Raw genomic sequence first — 22,461 nt, 5'->3', positions numbered from 1 at the left:
ACAATTCAATCAGGATCAAAAAATAGTTTCTCTTGTCGTTGACTACCGTACATATATTTTTTTTTCTGAAATAAGTTCCCATGGTGGTCCTCTGGAAGGGGAGGGCCTTTGCATCTTTACAAAAACAGTGACGCCTAATGCATAGCAACTAAAGTGACACTTAAAATAATTACACAGTGGTCAAAACTAGAGTCATCACAATACCAGAATTTTGAACTTTGAAACAATACTAGTGTTGAAAAAAATATGCTTGGTGTCTCTTTTGTTACCAGCAAAAAAAAAAAGTCCTAGGCAAACAAAATAGAACATTTTTGTCTGTTTTTTTGCACACAGTGCTGGTACAGGAAAAGTCACATAACACTGCCTTATTTTGCAATGCTGCAAACCAAATGTCAGGCAGGATATTGTATTGCCTTAAACACTAGGTACCTAAAAGCATTAAATGCTTTCTACTACATTGCTTTTCCATGGCCAAACATGTTGTATTTGTAGGAGTTCGTCTTTACTCTGTACAGAAGTTTATCAGAGACAAATAGAGAAACATGTACAAAAATCAATAATCAATATCAGGTCAAGACCGGGACAAGTCCAACTCAAAACTTACTTACACCAGTGTTAGGTGTCAGAAAACCGATTTGAGACCGAATTCAGAAACTACAGCTCTTGCAAGTCACTTCTCTCCCTAAGAATCAAAAAAAAAGGGAGAGTTTCGGGACAAAGCTCCTCCTCCCCACCCACCCAGATCAGAGAGGTTCTTGTCAGCTCACCCGTGCTAGCACTATAAAGACAGGTGTGATGGGGAATGCTACAGTTATCAACTCGAGGGAGGGAAATGAGGTGACTGTCGACAGCCAATTTTCTCAGAGGAAGCTGGCTTTCATCACACACCTCATTCTCCGGAGTAAACAAGTGTCTTGTGCGAGGTTGAGTAGGGGGATATGACAACTTCTTTTGCAGAAACCATCATCCTGATGTGGTGAAGAGAAAGAAACAGCAAAAATAAATGGAATAGGGAGAGGAGGAGGAGGAAGACGAAAACATATCAATCAAGAAGGCCAATGAAATTCACCTTGTTGTGTTATGTGATGAAGCAGCAAAGCAAATGCTAACTATAAATGGGGCCATCCCTTGATATGTCAGTGACTGGTGCGATGTGGCTTTCTTCTCGACTCTTTGATGCTCTCTGGCACCCAGCTTCTGCGGCATGACAGCATCACATTCACCAGTTCCCCACTCTTCCCCGTGTCCAATATCATTCACTATTAAAGTGTCAGAAAAACACGAGGCTGTAATAAATTACTGAGGGGAAAAAATAGGGCAGCCACAGACTGCCACTCCGCTTTACAGAGGGAGCTGTGGCGATCCGTATCACTAATTCCATCAGTTTAACTTTGGAGTTTTAGAAAGAGGGACAGACTGTGATGTGAACAGAGACAGATATAGAGAGAACAAGTTAAAGGAGAGATAAATAGATAGATAGAGAACCAGTTACAGATAGAAAACAAGCAGAGCTACAATGAAAAGTTGATTAGGTGATTAATCATTTCAGCCATTTTCTTTAGCAAACATGCAAAACATTCTTTGGGTTCAGCTTGCGAAGATTTGTTGTTTTTCTTTATCATATATGGCAGAAAACTGAATATATTAAAGTTTAAAATTATTAGTCAGGCAAAACAAGCCAACTGAAGATATGACTGTGGCCTCTGGGAAATTTTGAGTGTAATTTTTTCATCAGTTAATCAAGAAAACAACCTTCATATTAATGAATAATGAAAATAATCCCCAGTTGCAGCCCTAAAAGCAATCTAAAGGCCAGATGGACATGTAGAAAACAAGATATTGGATGTATAGCTAGCTAGCTAGCCAGATAGATTGATAGCTAGATAGAAAAGAATAAGCTAGAGCAACAGAAGGACAGATAGTAAGACAGATAGAAAGACAGACAGATAAACAGCTGATACATTAATCAGTCAATGAACAGATTGAATATTTTTGATAATTGATTATAAAAGCAAAACTTTCTCAGCTTCAAAAATAAGAAGATATGTTGCTTCCCATCAGTTGATGTCATCCTAAATGAAGTATTTTTGGGATTTGGACTGTTTGTCAACATCGATTAATTATGAAGAATACAGAAATAAATAGAAAGAAAGAGAGAACAACAGAAACAGGGTTACAAAGACAGATAGATATTATAGCTGCACCAATTACTCAATTAATCAATGTCAACCAACAGAAGATCAGTAAATTATTCAACAATGCACTAATCATTGAGGCACGCCAAACTTTCTCTGGTTCCAGCTTCAAAAATTAAGATATGTTGCTTGTTCTTGGTTTATATTGTTATATATTAAGTATGTTTGGCTTGTGGACCGCTGGTCAGACAAAAACAAGCAATTTAAAGGATCAATCGATGATGAAAAATAATTGCTACTTGCAGCTGCAGTAGATAAGGCGATAGATAGAGACAGACACAACGATTGCTAGACAGAATGGCTGAAAAAGACAAATGGACAGATAAATCGACACACAGTTAGAAAGACAGATAAAAAGACAGAAAGAAAAAGCGAGGACAACAGAAACAGAGATAGAAAAACAAATGGATATTATAGCTGCACCAATTAGTTGAACCGATAAGTCAAGCAACAATAAATCAATGTTTATTTTGATAATTGATTAATCACTTAGAAAAGCCAAACTTCCTCTGGTTCCAGCTTGAAAAATATTAAGATATGTTGCTTGCCATTAGTTTGTCTCATCATAAATTAAGTATATTTTGGTTGTGGACTGTTGTCAGACAAAAACAAGCAATTTAAAGGATCAATTGATGACGAAAAGTAATTGCTAGTTGCAGCCGTACTAGATAAAGTGATAGATACAGACAGACAGAAAGACCACAAGATGGAATGGCTGAAAAAAGACAAATAGACAGATAAATTGACACACAGTTAGAAAGACATATAAATGGACAGAGAGAAAGAGACAGAACAACAGGGAGAGAGGGACAGACAGGCAAATAGATTAGAGAAGTAGAGAGCAGAGAAAGTGGGAGAGAAAAATAGATGGAGAACCAAGACCATATGCAAAAAGCACTTTCATGCCCAGCACAAAGCCATCAATGCCTTGATGGTCTTCCTCATAAAGATCATTTAATGGCCTTTGCAGTGCACTGTGGGAGACCTTGTTTATTTCACATTCAATCAAACCTCTCCAATCAGCCCACACACACTCACTAACTGTCACTTGAGGTTGATTTCTTGATTACGGCAATCAAATTTGATGTAAAGAACAGTCACACTCTTGCATAGCCAGCTCCTTAACTGAAAAGAAAGCAGCAAACTACTGTGACTGCAGCAGACCGACACTATATAATAAATGCAGCTTATATTGCTTATCAAGGTGTTCAAAAGACACGCTGCTTTGAAGCTTACTCACTGAGTGCTGCTGACTGATACCTCGCAGAACGATAAGAAAAATAACTGCATTAGTAAAAGTAAGGTTTGGGAGCACTTACTCAGTAGCAATTGTCAACAGTGAAAAGAAGCATAGTATATTTTATGATTGTAAATATACCATGCCATGGCTGCGCATGCATCAAGCGTAAAACCCTCAAATCTCATTTTAACTGACTTTCACGGGGCCATTAATGAGTGTGAGCACTCACTGTGTGCAGCTGTGGTGCCCTACTTCTTAAGCAGGGCTGTGAAGTGTGAACACTTGCAATGCCGAGCAATACAACCGCAAACTTTGGATTCTGGAGCATTTGAGTGGCACGTTTGAAGTGAACAAAATCCTATTAAATTCCTGCTACATTGTATTGTCTTGTAAAGGAAATGCGCTGCCCTACATTAGAATATTCAAGGTAGCTCACTTTGTTGTGCTAATATTTGGCCAATAAGTATCCTTGAGAATTTGCGAGGCCTTGCTTGATACATCCATGCATGAATATTGCAGAACTTGTGTGAGGTATAAAAATACAAAGCACACTATAAGCTGTAACTTTAACCTGCAAAATATACATTATAGCACTGTGTTCCAGTAGTAAAGATTTTTTGCCTATGTCTTAAGAGACAGAGGGAGAGAGGGAGGAAGAGTAATTATTCTGTATCCGTTCTGCGCTCTATTTTGCTATCTCCTCTTTGCAGCACCGAGCAATGCTTACCAGAGACCTGACAAGAATTGCCAATGATTTTGCTGCTTTACTGACAATTCCTCAGTGTTTGTGCAAGGCGATTTAACTCATCAAGGCTCTCTTCTGTGCTTCTGTTGTAAGGCCTTGAAAAGGCTGTGTTTGTGCTGCAAGGCCTTGAAAGGAGAGCCACTAAATCCCAGCAAATATGTGGTAGTGGTAACATTTGATTTTGTTAAGGCTGTGCGAAAACACTTTGTGCCACACTTTGTCAAGAGTATCAATGCCTTTTTTTTCCCCAGCTCCACTAGATATAATAGTTTTTCACTACATGTTAGATGCAAAGTTTACTGCACTGCAAAACATAAAAACTCACCTCTGGCATATATCAATAAAAATCCATTCAGTTCAGCTTCTGCACTTTAAGTCAGTACCCTGTATGAATTAAATTTATGCTGTTTCTATGGGACATCCCTGCAGAAACCAAACATTAAACCTCCATGTTCCTGGCACAGTGCCTCCCTGATTTAGACGTACAGGAGCACTATTATTTATAGATGGCGTGCTATCTCATAATAACTCAGTCCAACATTGCTTACTTCTGCAAAACCCCTCAGTGAGAAATCTATATGACCATGGGGAGAAGTTCTCTTTACCCATGTGATTAGGAAGCTGACGTTATGTACAGGAGACGTCCAGCAATTAGCAAAAAATGCATGAGGGTTAGGGCTTGCACTGCTTCCCACTCAGGGACTAAGGGAAATATGTAAAATACATACCACAAGGTTCTGCAAAGACTGTAAAATTCCTATTATGCTGTAGACAGCTTGGCTGCATAGGGTACAGGCTCCTTTGATGGCTCAGTGTTTGTTGTTTTTGCTTCTCAGGTTCCTTTTTTTAGAGGATTAACAACGCGGACTGGAAATATGGTAATAATCAGATGAAAAACTCCTAGAGAATACAATCAAAAGATTTAAGAATGCAATTCATGTGGTCTGACACAGTCTGAAACGGCATTGGCCTAATTATTACACTGTAGAAGTGTGCTTGAATGGTAACAGTTCTGAATATCAGCGATGAAATATGTTCTTTTCATGTTGCAGAGTAGTTCAGCAGTGCTTAATGAGCATGTCCTAATGTCTCCTACAGCCAATATATACCACAACATGGATGATGAATTTCAAAAGGACAAAAAGGTTATTGTGGCACTACTTTTTTTCACAGGAGTAAATGCGCATACCGCCGCTACAAAGCCCATTTGAATGCAAAAATTCATACAAACACTCTCCTGCTCGCCAAAATTAGCCTGTCATTCATAGTCAATAGCAGTAGCAGCCTTCACATCCATAACACGTCATAAATCCCTGGTTCACTGGTCTACAGCTCAGGAGAGAATTTATATTCACAAACAATGAATAGATTGTCCCAGAACACAAATATATGTGGAAATTCAAGCTGAGTGATATCCCCCTTTAATAGACTTTGGGTAATGGAGTTCATCTGCATGAAAATATTTTCAAACGCAACCCCAAATACTGCGCATATTGTTCATTTGAACTTGACAGCATCTTGTTTTCACATGCGTCCCCGTTTTTTAATTCTGCCTGGGAATAGCTAGCACTCTGGCAATACATTTCTGATTTCCATTCAAAGTTGTACTGTTGACATCACTCTTCCAACTGCGGGAAAAAATAATTAGTTTCCTCACAGCATGCAGACATTAATATTAATAAGTTACTGACGTACATTCTGTGTCCCTAACTACATGTCATTTAAAATGTGAACCCATGAGATAGTGCTCTAAATATATCTGCTGACAGATCCAGTACAGTAATGAGCTTGAATCAAGTGTCTGTCACAGTGTGCCACCATTACTCCTCCATGACGCTCAGAGCCGCTTCAAGGTGATGGATAGGTCAGAGGTGACTAATTTTAGCAATTGTTGCTGTAGGTCAGGTTTTCATCATTTTTCAAAGGCACAATTTGGAAGAAAAATCTAAGACTAATTTGATCTGGACTAATGGAGTGTGTCACACTTGACACTGGGGGTGCCGAGGCAATGTTCTGTTCTGTGTGACACAAAGAGATAGATTCCTCTGTGGGTTTACACCATTAGTTCAGTGTCCACAAGAGTGTCACAAAGTTTTAGTACAGCTAGACTATGGTGTAAATGTAGTTCAAGTCCACTTGGCGAAACAGCATATGCTTTGTATTCACCACCAAGGAACTCATGTAGCATGTACTGTTTATTCACTTCATGTTCCTTATATGACTTAAAAATATGAAACACAAAAAGTGTCAAAGAAGTCTGTCAAGTCACTTATTAAATGTATGTACATATGTCCAAGCAGAAGATTCCTATTGGTGGACTAGAACGACACCACTGCAGACAAAGGCTTGATGCTGAAATGCGTCAGAGTTGACAATGAAGCCATTTTAATTGTTAAAAAAAGAGAGCGCCTTGGAGTTCTTTCTTTTTTTGCACAACATAATGACGATTGTGTTTTTGGACAAAAGTTAATTCTGAAACTGTCCTACATAACTTTATGTCTTTGTGTGCGTTTGATAACCACATTTGAGGGATTGTTGCAAACTGTTCATGTAGCATTATAAATGCAGATAGCAGTATTGTTTGTCAGGAGCTTATCGATATTCCAGGACTTGACCTGTTTGGGTTTAGTACCAACTCAGAAATATCGACTTTTTTAAATCCCTAATATCCTAGTATTCCTGATATCGGTCCTCAAAATCCAGTATCAGTTGGGCTCTAGTTTCCTTCTCCAAAGAGCCTGTTAGCGAGTTCAATTTGACCCCTCCAAACCCTATGAAAGCATTTTTTCAAGTCAGTTGTATTTTCGTATGCTATGATCCCAAGAACAAATGGCAAAACTGGTCAATCAAAGCGGTGTGTGAGAACAGCTGAGAATTACAAACACAACCTGGTAATGGTGCCTGTAATAGTTTTAAGATATATACAAAAAAATAAAGAGAAAGAGAGAGAATTGGAAACCAGCATAAATCTAAAATTGAATTGTGGAGAAAGCACATTTCTCTCAGTAATGCCTACAGACAAAAGACTCTTGGGTTTAATCCTAAATTGGGAGAACAATGGCTGGATATTATTTTATTTTATTTTATTTTGCATATTGTTGAAATTTTCAGCCACAGTTAAAAACAGCACATGGTATTGCAAAGAGACTGGATGTTAGCAACAAGGGAAGCAAAGCTTTGTTATTGTGTGAAGAGGTGCTCAAGGGTAATGATTAGGACTGGGAAACTTTTTTTTGCCTCTTTCTTTCTTTTCAGTAGAATTTAACTTTAAACACCCCTGTACTGTTGCCATTGGTTACACAAAATGGCAAGAGTGTGTTTTTTTGTCCGCCTGAAGTGCAGTGCCCCCAATTAGAACCTCATACAGCATCTCTCTATTTGCACACGTTTGAGTCAACATGTATAAAATGTGTCTCTCATTTCCAGCTGCACTCCAACATGGACAAAGGCGACGGCAACGTGAGGTATGTTCTGACTGGAGACGGGGCGGGCACCCTGTTCACCATCGACGAAAAGTCTGGAGATATTCACGCCACCAAGAGGCTGGACAGGGAAGAGAAAGCTATGTACACGCTCCACGCGAAGGTGTTGGACAGGACCACCAACGCGGAGCTGGAGCCCGACACCGAATTCAATATAAAAATCCATGACATCAATGACAATGCGCCAAAGTTCGCGAAGGAAATCTACTTCGCCAGTGTCCCAGAAATGTCTGAAGTTGGTAAGTTATGGTTTGTTTGGTTTTAGAGCTGAAGAGACTTTCGAAGATGGAGAGTGCCTTTCTGTGTGGAGTGTCTGTCTGTTCTTCCCTGCAGTGTTTCATTCACGATTTTTGGTGCTATCTAGCCAACCAGCACTTTCACCAGTTTTTCATGAAACCAATGTAATCAAGGCTGCATCACCAACAGAGGGCGTTGCACAATGCACCGACCTCTAGAATATGACACCCTCACTTTGATTTGTGTTCTGAACAATTTTAATTTTGGTTGAAATGCTCTCAATGGTTCAAACCTAGGTGCACAAACTGAAACTGAGCCAGTTCTATATTAGGGGTGGAGGCCTATCCATGTGTTTACTCTGGGTGTAAGCCTATGATGAACTAGTGACCTGTCTGTACCCTGCCTCTCACCTAATGTCGGGCGGGATTGTTTCCAGCCCCCCATGACCCTGCAAACCACTATAATGGGTGGATGGACTTTTCAGGCAATGCAGAACCAAAATACTAACCAGTGTTGTTTACCAGTCAGCTAGAATGGCCTATTGTGATGCTGTACTCAGTTCTTCAAAGTTATTATTTTGTGGTTGTTATTTGTTTGGTCAGGCTCATTGGGCATTCATAACAAGTAATGCCATTTGCCATTTTTAATAGGCAGTAGAAATATTGAAAGTTTAGATTGTCACAGTCTTTCCAATTAAGGATTTGCTTCATTGCACTCCACTTCATTCCATTCAAGTAATATAAATAAACCAATTGGCATGAATATAAACAAAGCTTATGAAAATAATGCATGCAACTTGAAATCAATCCTCAATTATGCAACCACAAATTAATACACAGGAGCAATCAAGGGTAAATCAAAAACCAATTGTCTATTGGGTGACAAATAACAGCGGCCTATTTGGAATTCATAGTGCACTGTCCTTAGATTTCTCAGCTGCATGGATACTAGCAAAAGGTGGGTCAGGGTCACCACAACTCGTCTCTGGACTAATAAACTGCCTTATATGTTCAGACTGAACACACTGGTTAATCAAGCCAGCCAGCCATGAGAAATCAGCAGCTCCCTTTTATGCTATCAGTGCTGGGACTAAGTGGGACAGATGTTCAAGGGTTCATTAGTATGCACGGAGACAGTCGGACCCAAACAGGACACGGCAGAGGTCTCCTGAATGCCAAGGACAGTATTTGCAATGTGGCGTTATTGAAACGCTTGGGTGGATTATGCAGGACTTAATGTGGAAGTGACTCAGTGACAGGGTATCTGAGAGGAACTGAGCGTTGCCTTGGCTGAAATATTTATTAATTTTACTATTTTTATTTATTTACCACACATATTCAAGCACCTGTCTCTTGACTGTGGAGGAGGCTCATGTGTCACATGCATACAGGGTCCCTGTAGTTTGATTTTTAGTGATTGGATAAGTGATACTGTTTCATTTTGCCAAATGACACTTTCAGTACAGATTTTAGAGTTTAACCCGAGCTGAAAATAAAAGACCATGTCTGTGTGCACACTAATTCTATTCCAGCTCCTCAATAGAAGCTTGTCTTAATGTTGTCACACCTCTAGCTATGACAACAGAGGTCAGGGAAAAAAGGTGATAAGTAATATGACCTTGCTAAGCTAAAGGCAGCACTCAGACCACGTTCTCACGCCAAGCTCTTCAAATACAGCAGCTTGGTCAGTGGCTCTTCACTTTGAACAACAGTATGGCACTAAAGACATCTTTATATTAGCTATATTAGCAACACCTCATGTTTTACTTTTTGTACAGAAGTCAGGAAAGATACACACTTTCCACCTTCCTACGAAGTCTTGATGACTTTGAAACCTTCAGGCTCAGTGATATTTAAGAGATCCATCAAGTTTAATCAAGCCAATAATTTTCAGCGAGGTGTCAGAGAAGAACCAGCTACACTTCTGTGCCACAGTTGAGCCAACTGCAGTAACTACCTTGTTTTTTTCTTTAGTTAAAATCAAATTCTTCTGTTTGATTTAATTTTAAGTAGCTTCAGTGTTGTTGTAATCAGCTTATTTTAACAATATCTTACATCCTGTGTTTATGCTTGCTTTTTAGATGCCTTGTACATCATATGATACGCATTTGGTATTTTGGTGAATGTTGAAATCAAACTTAAAGTAACGTTCTTTCAATCTGAACAGAGTCTGGCTGCACAGTTTGAGTTAATATAATGGCTGGCCCACTGGGATTCAATAGGTTATAAAGGGAAGAAATGACTACTAATGTTATGTCCCTGATTGATTTCACTAAGACATTGCTGCCTTTTTTACAGCCAACTAATTTACTTGTCTCCAGAGCCCTGTTGTTTGAAATGAAAATTAGAGATTAGTCACTATGACTCACAGCATTGCTGTGAAGTACTCCTAGCATTACAGAAAATTCTCTCCATATGAGCAGAGAGCTAAAAATAGAAATATGTTGAGTCAGTTACTTGATCGTGTCTTGACTCAATACTTGCTGTATCACGGCTTCGGCATTAAACTTAGCTTTGCATGTTCTCTTTGCAGGTACATCTGTCGTCACTGTTACTGCCACTGATGCTGACGATCAAACGTATGGGAACAGTGCCAAGCTTGTATATAGCATCCTACAGGGACAACCGTATTTCTCTGTGGATTCTGAAAATGGTAAGCCAAACCCAGCAGGATTTCTTGGATGCCGTCTCTAATGTCATGCGAGTGTTGTAAACAGATCTCTTGCACTGCATGGTTAAGTGTTTCTCAGCAATAAACAAGCAGAAGAAGGAATTTATCTGCTTGTCAGTGCTATGAAACTCTAGATTTAACTTCACTAAAACTGTAAATTATCTTTATCAGTGAGGTGACACATGTTTTCATTTGGGCAAAAAACAAAACAAAACATTTTTTCGCTGTTAAATATTAGGATCTAGACTGGGTTGCACCAAATGTTCAGAAATCCTTCACTAGTTTGTGCATTGTGAGATTTGTTAATTCTCTAGTTTCACTGTCAAACACTGATATCTAAGCAGGTGGTGTGACCATCAGAAAGCACCCGATAATCTAAACACATAAGTCAAATGCAAACCTAACTCTGGCTCTAGATACAGTCTGTTTTGTTTGTTTGTTTGTTTGTTTGTTTGTTTTCCCCACTGCCACCACTGGCTCTCCAACACCAGGGACACTCAACTTGTTTTGCCCTGGGGACACTCTACAAAATGACAGGAGGCCAGGGGCCAGTTTAAAAACAAGCATTCATAAATAACATTATTTATCAGACAAAATTAATGAACATTAACAACACATTTTTTCCTTGAACTCTTTTTATTTCAAAATTAACTGACTTACCAACTTAACTTATTGACTCAACTGGCTTGATAGAAGGATTGACAAATAAATCAGATGTTTTACTACATATGATAACTGCAACTGCATTAAAATGTAAATGCTTTGGTAACATTTTAGAGAGTTTGATGCAATCACTGAAATGTTGAAATGATTCATAAACAAATTGGAACAGCACTGGGGACTGAATAAATACCCTAATTTCTGGGTTACATCTCCAGCTGATCCTACTGCACTTTGCAGAGCCTGAAAGGCCGTCAAACAGAAATCAGCCTTTTCTGTTACTAACAGCCTTACAGTGTTTATACTATCCTACAAAAAACAAGACATACCTTTCCCTCCTTCCTTGGAAATAACAATGTAAATGCATTTATTTTCATTATGACTTAGAAAGTGGTAGTGGAACAAACTGGCACCGTATTAGGATTTGTCCTGCAGGCTGTAAGTTGAGTGTCACTGTCCTGCACACTTGGAAGGGGAGGGCGTGGCGAAGTTTATGCAATCTACACACTCACCATGCGATGCCACCAAATCTTACACTTTCATCTTTTTATTCACATTATTTATTTGCAGCATGCATTTAAGTAATATCTGACGTTAAGGGAAACGTGCTTATCTGCTGTCTTACTAAGAGTAGTGATGATCAGCATCGGTTTAATCTCTGGCCGTTTAGTAAAGAGTACATATGTCTGTGCCATTGTTAGCTGGAAGCAGAGGGGAACATCTATCCACTCCAACAACTGCAAATTGTCTTATTTGCATGCTGGGTGTGTTTATTTTATGGAGAAAGAGAAAGGGCAATGTGGTTTAACATACGGCATAAGCAGTTAATCTATTTCAACAACCAGCAACAGCTGTGCTCCATTCATATGCAGAACCTCAGGAGTCCTGAAGTTGCTCCTTTCATACAGTTTGGGGACTCTGAATGTACGACCAATAACAAAGTGACCCTTGGATGTATTTGAGCCTTACCAGCTTAACAAGATATGCAAGTAAGATATTTCATTCTCTCAACAGAAGCCACAATATCTCCCTTACCCGAGCAGGACCCACACCACCTTCTATGACATTCATGGGGTACATAAATGTAGCCTCTCTGTCACTCGAAAAAAATGTTGCCAGGGAACATAATTTAACAGCAATTACATTTCCCCTCAGAAAGTAATTGGGAAACCAAATTAGTAGTATATAAATGCAATTTTCTAAGAAACATGGTTGAGCACAGAGACGGAACTGATCTTAATCTTATCTCACTTTCAGTGAAACAGCAAATCAATTTCCTGAAATGAAGTTTTCCTTTAAATTGGCAAAAGTGGTAGAAAGAATGTTTTTTTTTTTTTCCCCAGGCACCATCAAGACAGCCCTGCCCGGCATGGACAGAGAAGTGAAGGAAAACTACCAGGTTGTGATCCAGGCTAAAGACATGGCCGGACAGATGGGCGGGCTTTCAGGGACCACAACAGTCAGCATCACACTCTCCGATGTGAACGACAGTCCGCCACGCTTTGCTAACCGTAAGAAGCCATTTCTCCCACTACTGTAGTGATTTGTAATAGACTTTTTGAAGGCGCTTCTGCTACAAATCTCTGAGAAAAAGACACAAACAAACACACAAACGAGTTTGATAAATTTGTTGCGTTCACTGTCCTCTATAGATTCCTTTCGTGTGACCGCTGTGGAGTCGACAGAGATCGGAGGTGCCGTTGGCCGTATTAAGGCCGATGATCCAGATGTTGGGCGTAACGCTGAGATGGAGTACAGTATCGTTGGTGGCCATGACATATTCAACATCATCACTGACCAAACCACACAGGAGGGAGTCATCATAATCAAAAAGGTGACTTATTTTTGTTCATTTCCTTTTTCTTTTAAGGGTTTTATAGTCTTCTTGAAGGCACTTTACTGAGTCATGCTTTGCAGTCTGCAGCCGTTATCAAACACAGCCGCTGTTTGCGGTTATGTAACTGTTACTTGATTGATAATGGCTGTGCAATCAGACAAAACACTTCATGTGACAAGTGACATGTTTTCATACAGCTGCAATGAACAGCCTTCCTGTCTTCCAGAAATGCTCAAGTGTTTCAAGAAAACCAGCTGAATAGAAAAATGCAAGATTCATTTTTATGCCAGTATGATATATATGTTTGGGTGTTTTTTTTTAAGTAAAACATGCTCCTTTTTGAATGAAAAATCTCTAAGTTTAATCCTTTAACCTCTTTAACAGTACATGCTTCATAAAAGCAGTATACATCATCTGAAAGCCAGGAACCTGAAGATTACTTAGAGATGCAGTTCAGCACTGTGTGTCAGGTTTTTCTAAATCTGTAATAAAACTTGTCTTAGTTTAGTACCTATTAACATTTTGAAAGTTTATAGTGCTAAAGGGTTTTGAGCATTACGATGGAAGTATACCAGTTGCTGCAGAAAGTTTTGGGTTGAAACTATTTATTACATGGATTTGGTACAAAATTGAACCATATTTGGCCACTTGAGAATTGTAAAAAATCTCTCCAGATTGCCGCATTAGTATATCCCAAAACGTTGAGGACACCACAGAAAAAAATTCATGCAGTGATTTTGTATTAAATGCTTTTGACATTCTGGTGATTTCTACAAGAATTGCATTCTTAAGAAATTGGATGGTGAACATGTCTGTTCTGGGAATTGTTCAGAAAGCCCCTCATAGTAAAAATAACTAGGAAAGCTGTACTCTGAATGCCTTTGGTGTCTGTTTCTAGTGCATGTGTATTTCATGCAAAGAATTAAGAAATGCCCAAAAACACATGGGGTTAGCATAAAGTGGGATGTATGTCTGTTAAGAGGGCACTTGTGGCTACCCATAAAACCCCTTTTCATTCAGGTATCTTGAGCTGAGAGGTCAAAGGACCTCATTAAAAATGGCAGTGCCACTTTTTCTCTCACCAAAATTAAGCCCCAACTTTTTTCCCCCTAAAACTGAATGCTACAGTCTCTGAAAGACAGTAATGTCAGCCAAGGACGCAGGTATCTTAGCAGAGTTGAAGAGGTTCATCTTTAGCGGTTTCTCTTAACTTGTGAAGTTTTAGCGTACGTTTTAATTTAAATAGAATTTTGAGCTGTCTTTTTATCTCTTTAATATGTACATTTAACTTCATTGGAAAGACAGAATAGTGCAGTTTCAGATTAAACGGCCCCCTGATAACGTTTGTTCATGTAAGAAAGACATATGCCAGAATTTATTTTTGAACTGGAGTGTAGAATCAGATACCCTAAGCCTGTGAAATGAATAATATAAAGCAGTCTTTTGCTAGACACTCTTTTTAGTTTTCCCCTAGGATCTCCCAGATCAGTATTCCTCACTTGGATTTGTAACTTAGAATTTAGAGTATGAATGAGATAAAGGCAGACAAATGAAATGGAATGAATTGCCTATCAAAATCCTGGAGGCGGAGTGTTTTTTATGGAAAAGTCTACAGCTTGACTTCTGATGCTCTTTCATCTCCAGGCGCTGGATTACGAGAGTAAGAGGGACTATGAGTTCAGAGTGGAGGTGAAAAACACCTACTTAGACGCAAGGTTCATCCATGGTTTGCAATTCAAAGACTACGCCACGGTCAAGGTAACAGTAGAGGATGTGGACGAGCCCCCGGTTTTCACCAGGAACCCTTATATCATCGAGGTGCATGAGGACACAGCTGCTGGCAGCTTCGTCGGCGTGGTGTCGGCCAGGGACCCCGATGCTGACAACAAGCCAGTCAAGTATGCTACAAGACACAGCGAGAAGTCTTTCGACCTTAAACGGGGCCAGGCTGTTAGAGCCAAGTGCCAAATCCCATCCTCACCTTTCCACAACAAATCCATCCTGCTTGGGAATTAACTTCTCACAATTGAGGAAACTTTGAAATGAATCAGTGACTTGTTAAGTAAAGATTTCCTCATCAACCAAATGGTGTGAGGCTTTATTGTGGTAATTTGTTTTAAAACTTATTGTTTCAGCTTTAATTATGCCAGTATAAAATCAATAAGAAAACAAGCAACACATGGTAGAAATGCAAAGTCTCCTCTTATCAGTTTTTTTTTTTTTTTTTTAGTGAGAGGATGGAAATGTGCCCACTTGGCTAAATCTAATCCATCAGCCTAGCCATGTGTCAGTGTGGAGGAGCGGGTTGGAGGGGGGGGGAGAAAAGGATATTATTCATGGTTCCCTCCTGGTCATTTCCCTGGTGGAAGATGGCGGCGGCCCTGTGAAGTGAATACAGACACTGTTTTTCCCAGAATTATGTAAGCCCTCTGTGGCACCGCACAAAGTCAAAGTGAAAGAGCCTAATTTGCTGTATCGATTCACACAGCTTAGTGCCGCCACTCCACACATATGGCGCCTGCCCGTCTCTGACACAGAGATATGCCACTCTCGACACATGCCACATGGCGTATTGTGTTGCATATTCAAATTTCAGTGGAATATGAAAGTTGACTATGACAAATGAGCAGGCACAAGGAAAGATGTATCATCTTTTGACAATGGAGAGCATGGAATATAACAACAAGTGATGTACTGTGTAAAACATTTTTATGAAGTAGAGAAGTCGAGGAAGTAGTAGTGTGTTTGTCTTTTAAAAGCAGATCAGTGCAAGCAGGAAGGATCATGACTGCACTTCATTTTATGAGCCATATTACAATATTTTGTAGGCAAATGTTGTAGAGACTCACACATAATGTGCGATGTAGTATATTCACAGTTCAAGGAATGTCATTCTTACTGGTGTTAAAAATAATCTCTGTATACGTTCTTCTTTCAGATACTCCATTGATCGGCACACAGATCTGGAGAGGCTGTTCAACATTGATTCTGTGAATGGCACCATCACAACACTGAAGGCGCTGGACAGAGAGATGTCCAAATGGCACAACATCTCTGTGGTGGCCACTGAAATAAGTAATTGTTGTCTCAGTTATCTTGACATTTGCAATCTTCTGACCTTTACTGACTTCTGCAATTGGGATTTATTCCGTTATTTTAAATTGACATGATTGTTTAATCCGTTTATTTCAGATAACCCGCGTCAGACAACTCGAGTGCCCGTGTTCATCAAGGTGTTAGACGTCAACGACAACGCCCCCGAGTTTGCAATGTCCTACGACACATTTGTCTGTGAGAATGTCAAAGCTGGACAGGTGCTTAGAATTCTCTGTTTTTTGTGTGACATATTGAAAGAAGGAACATGTTTGGCTAATGTTATCATTTTGCGATGGGTCCTGGTTTATTTATATCAGGGGCTCTCAGCCTGGTTGTCAGGACCCCCTGAGGGGTCACAAGGAAATTTCTGGGGGTCAGCAGATGGTTGTGAAGAACAAAATAAAATAAAAGCACGGAATGAGAGAGCCAGGAAGCTTCTCAGTGCCATCAACCCCTTTAAGACATTCAACTTAGGAGTCAAAAAATATGTAAAGTAAAGTTGGCATCAAGGAATGAAGCAGCCACCTTCATAAAAGTTAAAACCATAAACCTGCACAAAAATGGAAATTACCAAAGCAAACCACCTGTTCTGAACAGACACAAACGCCAACTAAAACCTTTTGGAAAACAAAATAAGCAAATGAGCAAATTACTTTGTCCAGGAAGCATGATGGGAAATGAGGGCCATATTGTAGACTGGGGAATGGTTTTTACATTAAAGTGCCGGCACGACTGATATAATTTGAGTTTTGGTAGCTTTCATGTTTTACACAGTACTTCCTGAACAGTCTCAGCCAGATGATGTGTCATGTTTTTTCTCGAAAAGGTTGACAAACTCTGATTTAGATGAATTTCTTTAAGCTGTGCCACAGTAGCACAAATGTTTTTTGACAGATCTTCTTAAATTGTTACTCATGTTGCTAAATTATCAAATGTTTCATTTAAAGCCTTGTAATGTGACTCAGGGTTTATGGACATACTGCTGCACACAGTTATAACCAAGTCATAATTTCATGCACAGCTAATCACATTGCAATGACACAGTAAAGTATCTGCCAAGTGATGCTGCATGAGTCAATGCACACCATGCAAGTGCATTAACAATGAGCGCACAGGGTATGGCAGCTGACTTTTGGTGACTTTCAGCCAAAGTCAGATTATAGTCCAGAGGGGATTTGTCACTACACATCTTTTAATGTAAACATCCTCTTTAATTAAAAGAACCTGGAGGCAGGTACCACATGTGCTTATTGTGAGGTGCTGGTCTGAGGAGAACCATTTACTTTGTTAGATAACAGTCTTTAGTGTTTTTGGGCAATGAGCCAAATATACAGTATGCTGGCAGTGAACAACAGGGACAGTTTAGCTGAGGTCATCCACCAGTCACCTTGTGACATTTACAGGGGGAGTATCTGTATCCACAGCGCTCACTCCATGTGCATGGCGCATACTGTGTTGGGGAACAGCCAGCCACATGTGTTTATAGTTTTAGTTTTCGAGAGCAAATCCTTTAATTATCCAAACACTCCTCGCTAATTGCAGATTAGTCTACTTTGTGTCTGATTGGCCTCAGTTTATTCTCAGTGAGTGTTATTTCTGAGCTTCCAAGGTGCAGTTTTTTTTTTCTTGCAAGGAAAAAAAACTATAATGTATAAAATGTTTAAAATGTAATCAAACTTATAGTGGAAAACGTTTGCTTTGTGTCATATGTTTGAGATCACGTGATCAGATGTCCTGACTAAGAAGAAATACATGCTCACGTGTGTTTTCTCATATTTTGTTCTGTTTTTCACAGCTGATTCAGACGATAAGTGCTGTTGACACAGATGAACCCCTTGTTGGACACAAGTTTGTATTTAGTATAAGTGCCACCAACCCGAACTTCACAATTGTTGACAGGGAAGGTAAGAGATCCCTTTTTAATATTGTCACCTAATAAATCCAAATGTGTCTATCAGTTAAAATACATTTTAAGATTTAAGATTTTAGTCTTGGTTGAATCAACAAAGGAGATCATACAATGGAACAGAACATATACAATGAAATTGAAAGAAAGAAAAATTGTTTGTTTCAACTGTGCGATTGCAGTCTTTTGATTGACTTCCTGAAAAGCCTTTAATGTCTAGACTTGTTTGGAAAAAAATATTTTACATAAGAGCCATTATCAGGCAGTCATCCCACATCTGTCCTGCATTGTCTTACAGACAGATTTTTGTTACTCTGTCACAAAATAAAAAAATATCTGTTTTTGAAAATAGAGGTAATGCTAAAATTGTTTTTTTTCCAAACTACCCTTGTTTTTTTTTTAGGAATATAGAAATGCAGAAGTAGCTCAGCAAGCTTGCAGTAACAGTTTGGACGACTTCAAATGCTGGATGTGTACATTTTCCCTCCATCTAGTGTATCTGCTTGTGTATGCTTAGTCCAAGTTTGAGAATTGATTCTGAGTAAATACTCACCAGAGCTCTCTCTCAAAGGGTGTATAGCAGAAGACAAAATAAAAAGACTGCAGCAGACACAGGAAACTGAGGCTAGAATATCCACTCTAAGTCGAATTTTAACAACCAAACTTTGGACTTTAATTAGTTTTGCAAGAAACTGTAGCTATGTCTAACCACTATGCTTTTGTCCTTTTAGAATTAGGATTATGTAATTACTAATTAAGCTGTTTATTCTTTTAGAATATAGTTATTGAGTAAATAACACAGGTTGTTAATTTTATGCTTAGTGTTTGTTTTAATTACTACGTAGACATCTTTACCCAAGATGCCAGTAACTCTAAATGGCCCTGCAAAATTATTACGAGCTGTCTGTCCCAGGAAACAAAGAAAAGGAAATAGAGATCATTTAGCTAAGTGAAACATCTCCTCACTGACAAGCTTCGCCCCTTTTTCATCCTTCCACAGATAACACTGCCAATATCCTGACGCGGAGGGGAGGCTTCAGCCGACGAGAAATGAGCATGTACTTCCTGCCCGTGGTGATCTCAGACAATGACTACCCCATTCAGAGCAGCACCAGCACGCTGATCGTGCGCGTGTGCGCCTGTGACAGCCGCGGAAACATGCAGTCGTGCAACCCCGAGGTCCTGCCCTTCTCAGATGGTCTCACAACTGGGGCTCTGGTGGCCATACTGCTCTGTGTCATCATTCTGCTCAGTAAGTCCCCTCGGGTGTGAGCATGTGTGTGACCATGTGTATTTGAACCCTCTTGTCATTTTTGTGATGTTTGTGTCTTTGTTCGGCTATGGCTGCAATTTCAGCTCATAGTGACAACTCGGCCCTTCTATTCAAGTCAAGGCAATTGCATTTATATCGACTGTAATCAAAAATCATAATTGGCTTCACATGGCTTTGAAATCTGTGCAATGCACTGTACACTGTGTCCTTAGACTCTCAAATGACCCTTTGCTAAATACCACCCTCCTTAGTTACTGTTGCTATGCCTGTTAATCTTTCTATTCTGGCATAACACAAATGCAGTTTACAGTGGTAACAGTGACAGATTTTGTACATTTGTAGTTCTTCTTGAAACAATGGCCACTATTTAGATGATCTACAGCATTTGGTCATTAAGTCAAGTCATTAAAAGAACGTTAAACATTAGGATTAATAGCAGGTCGATTGCAGGTGGGTGAAATAGGAGCATCTGCCTGTGCGCATTAATACATGAGTGCTGTGACGTAATTGTGTTCATGGAAACATTACTACATTAATTACTGAAAGCACATAGTGCCACCTGGCAAGCTTGCACTGCTCAATATCATTTAATGCATAACTTTACGATTGAGAGTCTGCTTTCAATCATTTTAAATACTTCCATGCACGCTGTAACGTCTCTGTGCCGAATATTGTTAAAAGTTAAGCAGCAAAACTAAAAACTGTGGTTGTAAACTTGACAGGACAGAGGAAACTCACCAGATGACACGGAAAAAAAATTTTTTTTAGGCATCTCTGATAAAAGTCAGGATTTATACAGCTGCTTTAAACAATCACTGGATTTAAACACTCACTTAATTTACAGCTGCTGTGCCTCATGTGTAAATGCGGACAGGGTCTCTCTTATGAGCCAACGCCTCACCCTATTTCTCTATCGGAAGGTTAATTTCTATAACCGCTGGATTAACTGCAGTGTTCTCAAAGCAGAGGCTACACCCATTGTGAGCCCTGCTATGCAGGTCCATCTGAATAATGGGCCCTTTAGTTGGCAGGAAAATACTGCGCCATTGACATTAGACCAGGTTTTTGTTGGTCAATGGTGCAATCACTTTCTGCTGCCTCAAGATAACAATGCACCAACAATGCCCCATGGGTGAAACTATGAGCACAAGAACATTTTCGGCCTGCACAGCGCGGGCACTGGGCGTGAAAATGACAACTGCATCTGTCAGAAAACAGCAATGACAGCTGCACTGTGCTGTGCGCAACTTGAGAAGATGGAGCCCAATGGGTCGATGATTTCACAAATCATTTTACGAAAGCACGCATCTCATCTCTATCCAGCAACCATTGATTCTGCTGGCTGAAATGTTACTGAACTGTATCAGCCTAAGTAGGTAGTTAATGTTGGTTTCTTGAGTTGGTTGAAAACTCCAGCTGACTTTGTAAGGTTTCTATCTGAATCGTAATTAAAAAAAACAAGAACCCTATATGCATGTGTTCAGATTTGTTGCTCTTGTTCTTGTAAGTGCATTGAGAACAATGAAAAACTAAGTCAGATTCCTTGCATGTGTGCACATCCTTGGCCAGTAAAGCCGATTCAGATTTAGATTCTAAAAATATAATTAACATAACCCAGTTTGGATGCTTACTACTATACTTTTTTGTTTTGTTTGTGTTTTTATTCATTGTGTGGACACATGACAAACAAAAAAATATGCAAGATCAGCACTCAGGCAGGCCGTACTTTCATATGCTCCATGCTGTAGCCAATTCAGGGTGCGAAAGCCAACTCCATGTTCCCGAGTGAGTTGCTTTTGCTAAAGTGTGTGCCACTGAGTGCCGACATGAAAAGGGGAAAAACAGTGACTATTTCTGCTATAAAAAGGTCTATCATTACAAATGGAACATGGATTGAGAGCTTAAAGTGCCAGTTCACTGCAATCAATAAAATGTTGCTGAAAATATGCATTTTTTGCCAGCAGTCCCCAATCTGGCTGAAAGCTTAGCATCTTAATGTATTGCAAGCATAATGGTGACAATAATTACTAACAATTGTTTATTCAGGGAGATGCTTCCCATAAAATGTGTTGTCTTAGATAATATTAGAAATAATACACTGGAATGATGCAGTCTGCTTTACATGGATGGCTGTGCAATAAATGCTTGATAATAAGCTACAAAAAACTGAGGACTGTGACTGGCTCTGTAATGTTAGGTGCTCATATTTCATTGCGATAACCTCATACCTAAGAAAGGGCAAAGTCAGTTTTGTCAGTGCCTTCCTTTCAAAACCACCCATATGACCATAAAAATGACTCATATGAGCACTCAAACTACTTGAATAAGTTTGAAAAAAATCATTGTCACAGTCATGGTAACCCTGACAGGCTTGTCAGGGTCAAATCATGGTAACTATGGCTGCTAAAAACCAAATAGAGCTCTGGGTATCCAGAAACAGCCACTACTAGATTGTCCTCCAACTTTGTTGTCACCATCACATAAAGCCCGACTCTTTTCATCTGATCGGACAACAGAGGAAAAACACAAATGGTGCTGGGATCTTTTCTGCTCCGAGATTTTTTTTTTTTTTTTCAACTCAAAGCATTCAGAGCACTCTTGCAAAAATGTCAGGCACTCTAAAGCACATCTGAAACATGCAAGGCACCCAGATTCATTAGCAGCATGCAAATCACTTACTGCCTATAGAAAATCTCACTGTAAAAACTGTGCTCTGTCTGATTAGGTCCTAAGGCATTTTAACAAATGGCCGGCACTGCTGGTATGTCAACCCAGCACCATCAAGGACATGGTAGAAATCTTTAGAAATCCTGTCATGGATAATATATGGCCTGCTGCAAAGTGCTACAGGTGGTTTTGTTGTGTAAGCGATAATTAAAGTGCGTCCATTTAAAGACAGGTTGCTTTGCATATTCTGTTATAAGTGTCAGTTCCCTCTCAGAAAATAGAACTGACTGTGGTTCTAAGCTCCATTCATTAGCAAATAAATCCACTTAACAAAATGGTCTGTGTATTTCTCTGGTAAAGTAGGTCGCATGTTACTTCCTGACATCCTAAAGCACCACTTCAGTCCTCCTCGTGATCTAATGCGGTATGTAACAGCATACCGGGCACAACAGC

The 22,461-nt window shown here is 39.5% G+C and overlaps 1 protein-coding gene and 1 long non-coding RNA gene across 2 annotated transcripts in view; one reads left to right on the top strand and one right to left on the bottom strand.

Moving 5' to 3' along the window:
- LOC146307794 (cadherin-10-like) overlaps positions 1–22,461 on the top strand; it is a 33,235-nt gene that overhangs the window by 8,851 nt on the left and 1,923 nt on the right. Inside the window, exons 3-11 of the mRNA XM_084747589.1 lie at positions 7,607–7,901; positions 10,432–10,551; positions 12,573–12,740; positions 12,882–13,063; positions 14,711–14,964; positions 16,005–16,141; positions 16,259–16,380; positions 17,958–18,066; positions 19,069–19,320. Coding sequence (XP_084603715.1) covers positions 7,607–7,901; positions 10,432–10,551; positions 12,573–12,740; positions 12,882–13,063; positions 14,711–14,964; positions 16,005–16,141; positions 16,259–16,380; positions 17,958–18,066; positions 19,069–19,320 — 1,639 coding nt within the window. The remainder of the gene's footprint in view (positions 1–7,606; positions 7,902–10,431; positions 10,552–12,572; positions 12,741–12,881; positions 13,064–14,710; positions 14,965–16,004; positions 16,142–16,258; positions 16,381–17,957; positions 18,067–19,068; positions 19,321–22,461) is intronic.
- Positions 15,122–22,461, bottom strand: part of LOC146307793 (uncharacterized) — a 211,671-nt gene continuing 204,331 nt past the window's right edge. Inside the window, exon 3 of the long non-coding RNA XR_014772756.1 lies at positions 15,122–15,447. This is a non-coding gene — a long non-coding RNA (uncharacterized LOC146307793). The remainder of the gene's footprint in view (positions 15,448–22,461) is intronic.

This window comes from Lutjanus erythropterus, chromosome 21, assembly GCF_056507025.1.
Source record: "Lutjanus erythropterus isolate fLutEry1 chromosome 21, fLutEry1.hap2, whole genome shotgun sequence".
NCBI classification, from domain to species: domain Eukaryota; kingdom Metazoa; phylum Chordata; class Actinopteri; order Lutjaniformes; family Lutjanidae; genus Lutjanus; species Lutjanus erythropterus.
This window is presented reverse-complemented; position numbering and strand designations above follow the sequence as displayed.